The 10,417-nt window shown below is 47.3% G+C and overlaps 1 protein-coding gene across 1 annotated transcript; it reads left to right on the top strand.

Moving 5' to 3' along the window:
• Positions 1-1,887: 1,887 nt before the first annotated feature.
• NEURL3 (neuralized E3 ubiquitin protein ligase 3) lies at positions 1,888-9,853 on the top strand. Its single transcript, XM_015811649.1, has 3 exons — positions 1,888-1,975; positions 8,068-8,565; positions 9,498-9,853. Exons 1-3 carry the CDS (start codon positions 1,945-1,947, stop codon positions 9,767-9,769), a joined length of 801 nt encoding a protein of 266 aa, XP_015667135.1. The 5' UTR covers positions 1,888-1,944; the 3' UTR covers positions 9,770-9,853.
• Positions 9,854-10,417: the final 564 nt, after the last annotated feature.

The following is a 10,417-nucleotide window of genomic DNA, read 5'->3' as shown; positions in this document are numbered from 1 at the left end:
TTTCAGACTTGCAAGATTATGCTATAACCTTACAATAAAGGTAATGTGGATACTCGTGGCTTCTGCTTCTTATCTGGATTACTCTGAAAGCCTGGGCGCTCCTGCCCAGGCAGTTTTCTTGTCAGGTATATTTCTGACAAGGTCAACTGACTAATCGATAAAAGTGAACGGCAATGATAGGAAGGTAGCTTGCCACTGTGACCTGCGTCTCCTTCTGCCTCCAGCCCTGCGATTGCTCAGTGATCTCTTCTCCAAGGACTAAGGAGGCCTGCTCAGCTTCTTTGGAGTCATCCAAGATTGGGAAGCGCTCTGCTCTGCTTCGAGGCTTAAAATAAGGAGTCACCCAATTTTCCTGGGCCAGAAGCCAAGCATTAGCTTTTGAGAGTGTGCCAGTCCCAGAAGTCACAGATAGGGCAAGGCAAATGCTGATTACAATCCTGGGCTGTATAAACAGAGGCATAAAATCAAGATCACATGAAGTATTATTGCCGCTTTATAAAACCCTACTGAGGCCACACCTGGAATACTGCAGCCAATTTTGGTCACCATACTACAAAAAAGATGTTGAGACCTTGGAAAAAAATCAGAGAAGAGCAACTAAGATGATCCAAGGTCTGGAGACTGAAATATACGAAGAACGGCTGCGGGGCTTGGGTTTGGCTAGTCTAAAGAAAAGAAGAAATAGGGGAGACCTGCTAGCAGTGTTCCAGTATCTGAGGGGACACTGGTCTGCTTTAAGAAAAGCAAACAAGCATGTTGCAAAGCAAAAAAAAATAAAATTGATCTACAGAAATTGCATTTCCAGCAATACCTTTAAGCCCCATATAAACCCTACGGCAGTGATGGCGAACCTTTTAGAGACCGAGTGCCCAAACTGCAACCCAAAACTCACTTATGCATTGTCGGGTGCCAGGTGGGTGTGGCCTATTGGGTGGGTGTGGCCCATTGGGTGGGCGTGGCCCATTGGGTGGGTGTGGCCCATTGGGTGGGCGTGGCCCATTGGGTGGGCATGGCTGTGGTGGTAACAGCAGACTGGGTGGGACTAAAAAGTTCAATCAATCAATTCCAACTTTGCAAGATCTTTTTTTTTCCCTGCGAGAAGTTGAAATTGACTGATTGATTGAACCTTTTTTTTTTTTGCACACGGCGGCGGAGGCCTAAAGTGAAAAGGTTTTATAAAACCCAGCTGAAGGCCTAGGACTGGGGCAATGGCGCACGTGCCCACAGAGAGGGCTCTGAGTGCCGCCTCTGGCACCTGTGCCATAGGTTCGCCACCACTGCCCTACGGTAGCAAGACTGAAACTCAGCTGCAAACCCTGGACGTCCCACTAGATGGCAGCAATGTGTTGGTCCTGCCATCTAGTGGCCCTTTAGTTTTGGGCTAGCTAGCTATTGGAACTTCCTTGTGAGAAATGTGCCTGTCTACCTAGGGGGTGGGGGGGGATAGGTAGCAAGCACTTGGGAATGCTAGAGGGAGTGGTAGAGCACCCACGACTCCTGAAGTTTTCCATCAGGCAAAGTGCTGAGATGAGCAAAGGCCGGGAGCAGTTCCTTCGTTTGGGCAAGAAGCCAGAGGTAATAATGCGAACCGGAGGGCTGTGCCCTGGCTCAGCTTTCAGAGCTGGAGAGAGAAAGAGAAAGAGAAGCTGGAAATTCCCTGCTACAACAACAAAAGCGGTGTCTTGTGACACTCAAAACACACATCCCCAGAAACCTCCGTGATGATTAATGTTTAACTCACAAGGGTGCTGTATAAAACAGCTTCCTTCCTTTCGGTTTGAAACAAGAGGCTTCGGTGGTGCTCGGAGAACCTGGAAAATTGCTTCTTCGGCCTGGTTTCAGGGAAGGGAGAAGCAGGTGGCCAGCAACCAGCACCCCCAGCCCAGCCCAGCCCAGCACCGCACCGCACAACACACAGCACAACCTAGCCCAGCCCCACCAGTCATGGGAGCCTGCCTTAGTCCCTCTGATGACGGTAAGGAAAACCTTCAAGGTGGCTTTATGGACACTGAGGTTGGCTTGAAATGCTTGTTTCAGCCAAACCTGGAAGGGAAGTACTCAACATGATTTCTGAGCATACACTGAGCATCTTGGCTCCGGGCACTGAAGCTCCGCCGCCAGGCTCCGTGCAACTGAGCACTGTAAATATTTAAATGCTAGAGATTGGCAGCAACTTGCTTTCAAAGTCATGTTAAAGCACGAAGGGGCAAATGTAATAGAGGAAAGGCAGTTGGATGATGGATGCTTCCCTTGAACTCTCTGGATAGTCTCCATCAGCCACATCGTGGAGGTCACAAGGGTGCCGTTTTCCAAAAGGAAACAGACTTTTTTGGATTTCATTGCATGAAAACATTCTGCTTCTCATCCAGGAAGCTTCTTCTTCAGTTCAGTTCCTCAGTGCTTTACTTCTTCAGAAGAAGGTCTTCAGAACTGAAGAGGTTTCTTGGGTGAGAAGCGAAAGTTTTCCAAAGAAAGAAACTTTTTGAAGTTGCCTTTTGGAAAAAGCACCCTTGGGCGCTATCCTGGAAGGCCGATGTAGAACCTCTACATTCGGGATAGCCTGCCTGAATCCTAGGAGCTGGTGATTGGGAGAGCAGAGTAGGCTTCAATGTGGACCTTTTCGGGAGCAATTTGCCAAATTTGGGGATCCTCACCCAACTCAAAAAAGTAAGAATCCTGCTTTTGATGAAGCTAGATTGAAGAAGCTGGACATCTCCAGATGTTGGTGAAGGACTGCCTCTCTTGTTCTTGGCAGTTGGTCATACTGGTGTGGGGTGTCCAACAACATCTGGAGCACTGCAGCTCTTCTACCCTGTATGAAGGATCTGATAAGTTCATTTGTGAGGGATAAGCTCCCCTCACCAGGGCAGGAGAGAAAACCCAGAGGGCCTTGGCTTCTGGCCGCCTAGATGTGTCTCCCTGGCTGTGGTCATGATCCAGCATCATTTGGGGGCTTTGTCCTAACCCAGGAGTAGGCAACCTTGGCTCCTTTAGGACTCGTGGGCTTCAACTCATGCATGGCTGGCTCAGGAATTCTGGGAGTTCCAGAAGTCATAAAAGAGCCAAGGTTGCCTACCTCTGTCCTAACCCAAGACTTTTATCCAAGGTTGCAAGGAGGCTGTCTGGGCATGAATAGAAATGATACTATATAGAGGACTTTTCTCCACAAGGACCCTCCAAAAGAGTAGGGATGCAGTTCCCACAGTTCCTTGCTTGGATGATGGAAACTGCATTCCAAATCATCTAGGAGGGATGGTGGCAATCAAGCAATGCTTTTGGCGTTTATAACTCCCCACAGAGTTTTCTTCATTCAGTAATGAAACCAGGATCCCTCGTTTACTCTTTTCTCCCCTTGCATTTTGGGTATGAATTGCGTTGAAGGTTTGACATAAAACCAGAATTAAAGGCTTAGGTCAGTGTCCCTGAGGTCTGGTGCAGAGGCTAAGAAGGGTCACCGTTGTGCTGGGAAACCTCTGGTTTAGTGCATGATCCTCAGGGTTCCTTGGTGCTCGCTGAGTCTGGTTGTTTTCTACGCAAACCAGGTAACACCATCAATGCTATAGTGTATAAATACCACTGCTGTAGCACTGAAGATGTTACTAGTTTGGGTAATGAAACGTCTGCAAGAAAACAACCAAGCTCAGAGAGCGCCAAGGACCCCTCATTTCAACCCTGAGCTACAAATATTCTTCTTTATCGGCATGATCATCATTTAGATTATTTTGTGCCTTTTCATTTAGATTATGTTGGGCTGGAGCCGGGATAGGCAGCCTTGGCTCTTTTATGACTCGTGGACTTCAACTCCCAGAATCCCTGTGCCAGCATGGCTAGAAGATAAGGACACACGTGCCATGAAGTTAGATTGGAATCAAAATGCCCATCAACTTCTCAAATTATATCTGGGGGGGGCAGGTGGCCGAAAGGATAAAGGTGGCTTCCTATCTAATCAGCAGCTACTTGATGTTGCTTTAGGCCAGAGTTCCCCAACCTGGCGGGTGGGGGAGGGGATGGTTCTGTGTGAGCGGTGGGTAAGCGCCTGCGTACAAGCGCAGCTCTATTTGCACAAGTGGCTGGCATGCGTCCCTGGCTGTCCGCGCAAATGGAGCATGCGAGCACCTGCTTGCCCACTGTTTGCGTGAGTGGGGGTGGTTCTGCGGCCCGGTTCTAAGTGGCTCAAGGCCCCGGGGGGGTTGGGGACCCCTGCTGTAGGCTGAGCAGTAGGACCTAGCCTCGAACGGTGTTTTTCAGTATTTCGGCTGGGGAATTCTGGGAGTTCAAATTGCCCAGATTGAAAACCACTGCTAGAAGGTTTTCCCTCCAGATGTGCTCAGTGGTTAAAGTCCCATAAGGCCCAGACACTGGCTAGGGGAAATGGGAGGTAGAGACCCATACCCATGGAGAGAACGAAAGAGAAAACTGTAGTTCCTCAAAAATTCTACCAAGTGTCATGGGGGAGGAGAGAATGACCACTCACAAGTGACCCTGTGACAAGAATCAGATGATGGATCTGGCCTCTATGGAGAAGCCACCAAGGGGACGTAATTCGCCATTGGGATTTTGGGGCTATGACAATGAGTTCCTACCTCATAGCTAGCCCCCTTTTGCAAGCAGACTTTGAATGTTGGCAGCTGAGTGCCCGTGCTTCATTCTGGGTTAGGACTGGGCACTAGTTAAAGTAAGGATGTAGAAGCTATCTGCAGTGAGCCTATTTCAGAATTTCTCTGGCCCCAGACTAGTTAAAGAGTTAACTAGTTAACATGCTCTCAGCAGAACAACTGTGTGGGATTCTAAATGTCCTTTTCAGGGAATCTCAATGGGGAAAGAATGCTTTGATTTCTCAACAGACAGGAGTTACGGACTCCACAGAAATGGCCGGCTGGTTGAATGGGCTCACTGCTAGGGTCTAAGCAGAATTCATGCTTAGAATCTCCTGTCTGAGCAGGGGGTTGGACTAGAAGACCTCCAAAATCCCGTTATTCCATATTCTGTGCTGTTTGTAGATACGGGGCAGTTGGGTCCTGACCTGTCCATTGGCTATTGTTTAGCTTTAGGACTCTGGAGAAGGCAGGCATCAAAGCTCAACATCACAATGGCTCTTTGCATACTTTTCTGATCCCCTACTGCAGGGGTAGGCAACCTTGGCTCTTTTATGACTCCTGGACTTCAACTCCCAGAATTCCTGAGCTAGCATGGCTCAGCTTGGAAACCTCTCCCTTTCCGCTCAGCATGGCTGGCTCAGGAATTCTGGGAGTTGAAGTCCACGAGTCATAAAAGAGCCAAGGTTGCCTACCCCTGCCATATGTTAGCTTCTAGGGCAGTGTTTCTCAACCTTGACAATTTTAAGGCATGTGGACTTCAACTCCCAGAATTCCACAGCCAGCAATGCTGGCTGTGGAATTCTGGGAGTTGAAGTCCACATGCCTTAAAATTGTCAAGGTTGAGAAACACTGTTCTAGGGAAAGACAAAGAAAAGCATTCCTGAAATGAATGCACAACATTCATTCCTCCGCTGAAATAAAGGTCTGTCCCAAAGAAAAGGGGGGGGGGGTCAACCTATTTTCCAATGCACCAGAAGGCAAGACAAGAAATCATGGATGGAAATGAATCAAGGAGAGAAGAACTAAGGAGAAACTTCCTAACACTGAGAACAATTAACCAGTGGAACAACCTGCCTCCAGAACTTGTGGGTGCTCCCATCGCTGGAGGTTTTTAAGATGAGACTGGACAGCCACTTTTCCGAAATGTTACAGGGTATCCTGTTTGAGCAGGAGGTTGGACTAGCAGACCTCCAAGATCCCTTCCAACTCTGTTATTCTGTTGTTCTGAATAAGCTTATCTATGGCCTGGATTTTTGGCACCAAGAAAGGGTTCAGATATGTGACCCCCCCCCCCTAACCTTGGCTTGAAAATAACTTCTTTAGCATAGGCCTGTTTATTGGAAAATTAGCTCTCCTTGCACTTTCAGTGAAAGAATGAAAGTGAAAGTAACTCAATGACTTATTGCCTCTAAACACATTCCAGGTTTTATTCCCTTTTAGACCCAGACGGTTTCGAAAATTAATGCTGAATTTTGCAAACCCACACATTTCGTGTTTTGAGGTTGGATTGTTTTTTTATTCCCACACAAGGCTTATCTTGTTTTCCCGCATAGGTATAAACTTTAATCCTTTATCTATGTTTCCCTTATCTGCAACAATAAACTCATGTAAGGCTGGCAGGAGATCTGAAAATGAGGCCCTTGTACAGTTAGAAAGCGTTTGCCATCTGCATGGCAGAGCTTCTGGTCTCCACCCACCAGACCTGTTTCGCTCTCCCGGGGAGCTGAGCACCTTGAGAAGGTGCTGAGTGCTCCGAGGTCAAAAAGTTCCCAATTCTTCCTTAGTGTCCCAGAAAACCAAGTACGTGAGGATTTGCAAGCTCTGCACTCGTGCTGTTAACATGGATGCTGTTAATATGGGCATCTCTCTGATGTCCCCCAACGTAGTTAAACAGAAACTGCACTGCCACGATTCATCATTATCAGGGTAATAAAACATTGAGCATAGAACATAAATTCAAGTAACTTTATTGCGGTCATTAACCAGGAGAAAACAACACAGAATCATAGGGCCAGAACAGACCTCAGAGGTCTTCTAATCCAACCCGCTGTTCAAGGCAGGAGGCCTTATGCCATCCTGGTAAAATGGCGTCCAATCTCTTCTTGAAAACTTCCAGTGATGGAGCACCCTTAACTTCTGGAGGCGAGCTCTTCTGCTGACTAATTGTTCTGTCAAAAGATTTCTGCTTACTCTTAGATTGGATCTCTCCTTAACAAGCTTCCTCCCATTCTTGTCCTGACCTCAGGTGCTTTGGAGAAATGACCCCCTCTTCTCCGTGGCAGCCCCTTAAGCACTGGAAGACAGTGATCACGTCCCTCCTAACCCTTCTTTTCAATAAGCTAGACATATCCAGCTCCTTTTAGCCTCCATGATCCTTTATCATCTTTGCTGCTCTTCTCTGCACCCTTTCTAGGGTTCTCGGCATCTTATTTGGGCTTGTGGTGACCAGAACTTTATTCAGTATTCTTCACTCGTGTGGTATAAAATAGATCTCCGAGCATTTAGGTACCAGCTTCAGCATCCTGAGCATCACAGCTTTACATTATGGATCATTCTTGGATGATTTGGGGCCGGTCACTATCTTTTAACCCCAATCTACTTCACAGTAGGGGATGTCCACAGGAGATGGTCAAAAAGCCAAGGTAGCAACTGCAATGATGCGATGGAAGCTTCAACTGGGTTTGTGTGTGTGAGGGAGACACACATAAAAAGAAGTGAGGCTTTGATTGTGTGGTTGCACATCCCCCTTGACTTTTCTGACATACCTGAGATGGCATGTAATCAGGAGGTGCTTTCCCAGGAGGGAGGGAGGGAAGGAGGGGACACATTCCAGAGGAGTAAGAGACAACTCAGTTGGGATGTGATGTGTGAGGTAAAGATGAAACCAGCTCCTCCATAATAGTTCCATGAGTATATTGTAGATGCAGAGAGCAGACGTTATGTGTTATTTCTCTTATATAGTGATGTAGGCTTTTTCAACCAAGATGATTAGGAACTGGAGGCTAAAACATATAAGGAACGGTTGCTGGAATGGGGTATATCTAGTTTAATGAAGAGAAGGACTAGAGATGAGATGATATCTCAGGGGTTGCCATAAAGAAGAGGGGGGGGTGTCAAATTATTCTCCAAAGCACCAGAAGGCAGGACAAGAAACAATGGATGAAAACTAATCAAGGAGAGACGCAACCTGAAATTAAGGGAAAAAATCCTGACCGTTAGAAATTCAGTGGAACAACCTGCCTCCAGAAGTTGTGAGTGCTCCAATACTGGAAGTTTTTAAGAAGAGATTGGACAACCGTTTGTCTGAAATGGTATAGGGTTTCCTGCCTGAGCAGGGGGTTGGACTAAAAGATCTCGAAGGTCCCTTCCAACTCTATTATACTGCATTCTTTATTGATGTAAACAGGTTGAGGCCTTCTACTCTCCCTTCTTTCTAGGATTATATTAATGATGATTCATGTCTCCATAGAATCAGATGGTTTTCTGGAAGCGTCCTACAGCCCACTATTCTTCCACCCTCACGTCAAAGGATCCCAGATTTTTATGGATGAGTCTTGCTGTACAGTAAGTAGAATGGACACCTTCCATGATGGCATCGTCTTCTCCAACCGGCCCGTAGAACCTTATGAGAAAGTGACTTTGAAAATCTTACAAGAAGACCAGAAGTGGAAGGGTGGCCTACGGGTGGGCTTCACCTGGAAAAACCCTTGCCTTCGCTTCGGTCCCTTGCCTCCGTTTGTGTGCCCAAACTTGGTCATCCAAGGGAAGACTTGCGCGTGTGTTATACCAGATGAATATATAGGACAAGATAACATTATCAGCTTCTGGGTGGACGGCCAGGGCTGTGTTTTCTGCAGCATCAACCTTGAGGCTGAAAGGTCCTTCCTCTTCAAGGGTGTCTCGGTTGAATCTCCTCTTTGGGCTGTTGTGGACGTCTACGGAAGAACCAAAGCAGTCCAACTTCTCGGTAAGCAACTGCAGGCTGGACAATTCGCAGTGTGTGTGGCTTTTTTAGGGAAGAGGAGTTCCTGTCGCTGAGACATTTATGAACTGTGTTTTGTCCCATTCGACAACTGTCTGACTTCCCTATTGGATTTTGCTTGTCTTAAGGTCACAAAAGGTGATCCCATGACCCCAGGACCCTGCAACCATCATAAATATGAGAGAAAGTGAGTGAAGACAGTTTTTCATACTTATAATTGTAGCAGCATCCCCCTAGTTATGTGATCAAGATTCAGATGGTTGTCAACTGCCTCATACTGGTCATTTATGACGATTGCAGTGTCCCGGAGTCATGTGGTCCCATTTTGTGACCGTCAGACAAGCCAAGTCAATGGGGAAGCCAGATCCACTTAACAACTGTTGTTAGTAAACTTAACAACTGCAGTGATTCACTTATCAACCGTGGCAAGAAGGGTGGTAAAATGGAGTAAAACTCCCTTAAGAACTGTCTCGCTTAGCAACAAAAATGCTGGGGTTCCATTGTGGTCCTAAATCAAGGACTACCTGCAGGATACATATCTTCCCCCTTTCCTTAAAACTGGGGGACAGAACTTCCATTTTATTCTAAAGTGATTGTGCGGTAACAATGCAAACACAATCTGTAAGGCTTGTTGGGTGTGGAACCACACAAGGAAGCAAAAAGTGGGGCCAGACCACTATGGCTCTAGGACAGGGGTAGTCAACCTTGGCTCTTTTATGACTCGTGGACGTCAACTCCCAGAATTCCTGAGCCAGCTAAGCTGGCTCAGGAATTCTGGGAGTTGACGTCCACGAGTCATAAAAGAGCCAAGGTTGACTACCCCTGCTCTAGGAGTTGAAGTCCACAAGTCTTAAAGTTGCCAAGTTCGGCTGGCCGCCTGTTTTAAACTCTCCTGTGAAATGTTTATGCCTCTGCAGATCCCCCCACCCTGGACTTACAGGCAGGAGCCGAAGAGAGCACTGCGGAAGATTGCATGGTCTGTTGTGAGTCTCGGGCCAGCACCATGATGTTCCCTTGCTGCCACACCGGCTTCTGCTCCAGCTGCTCCTTGAAGATTTTCAGGACCAGCGCCCGCTGCCCTCTCTGTCGGGAGAAGGTGAAGAAAATCCTCCAGATCTCCACTTTGGCCGAGAGCGAGGGCCTGCCAAGCTGGTTGGGAAGATCGGAGAGTGGCAGTTCCCTGCGGTGACAAAACGCGCGCTATGGCGGTGCGCCAGAAATATGTCGGTCCTAGTAGGAAAGGGCAAGAATTGGAGAGTCGAAGAAAGCAGTCGGGAAGACCTCCCCCCCCTCCAAAAAAAAAGGGAAAAAAAGCACTGTTTGGTTATAAGGGACAGAAGCAATGAATAAGGATGCTAGAGGGATGAATGATCTGATGGCTGAAAGCACTGGAGACGCACATAGGATATGCGAGAAAGCAGCATCCAAAAACTTTTCGTTTTGTAAAAAAGATGGTGGTCCTCACACTCGCCAGCCGACACAAGATTGACAGCTTTGAAACTTACTTCCAGGACTTTCCCAGCAGGGGCATCCCCAGCCCTGTCTGCTCTCAGAGACACAAGAATTAGTGGAAGGGCTTGTTGAAAATTTCTAAGGCAAGAAACGTTATTAGCCAGGGAATTCTTCCTGGGCAAAAGACAGTTCACAGGTTAACCAAAACCTTTGGAAATCCTGCTTAAATCTGCTACCTGTCTTGGCTTGCTTGTGATACTGATGTTGCCTGAGAATGAGAGAATTTTATCTTTCAGAGAACACAACCTCATCCAACCAAGCAGCTGCGGCCTTCGGGAAGAGGGGGGAGTATGACCAGGCTTGTAAATAAACAGCATTGCAAGAA

The sequence above is a fragment of the Protobothrops mucrosquamatus genome, unplaced genomic scaffold (assembly GCF_001527695.2).
Source record: "Protobothrops mucrosquamatus isolate PMUCROS unplaced genomic scaffold, P.Mucros_1.0 scaffold_50, whole genome shotgun sequence".
NCBI lineage: Eukaryota > Metazoa > Chordata > Lepidosauria > Squamata > Viperidae > Protobothrops > Protobothrops mucrosquamatus.
Note: the sequence above shows the minus strand (reverse complement) of the source record. Positions and strands in the feature narration are given on the sequence as shown.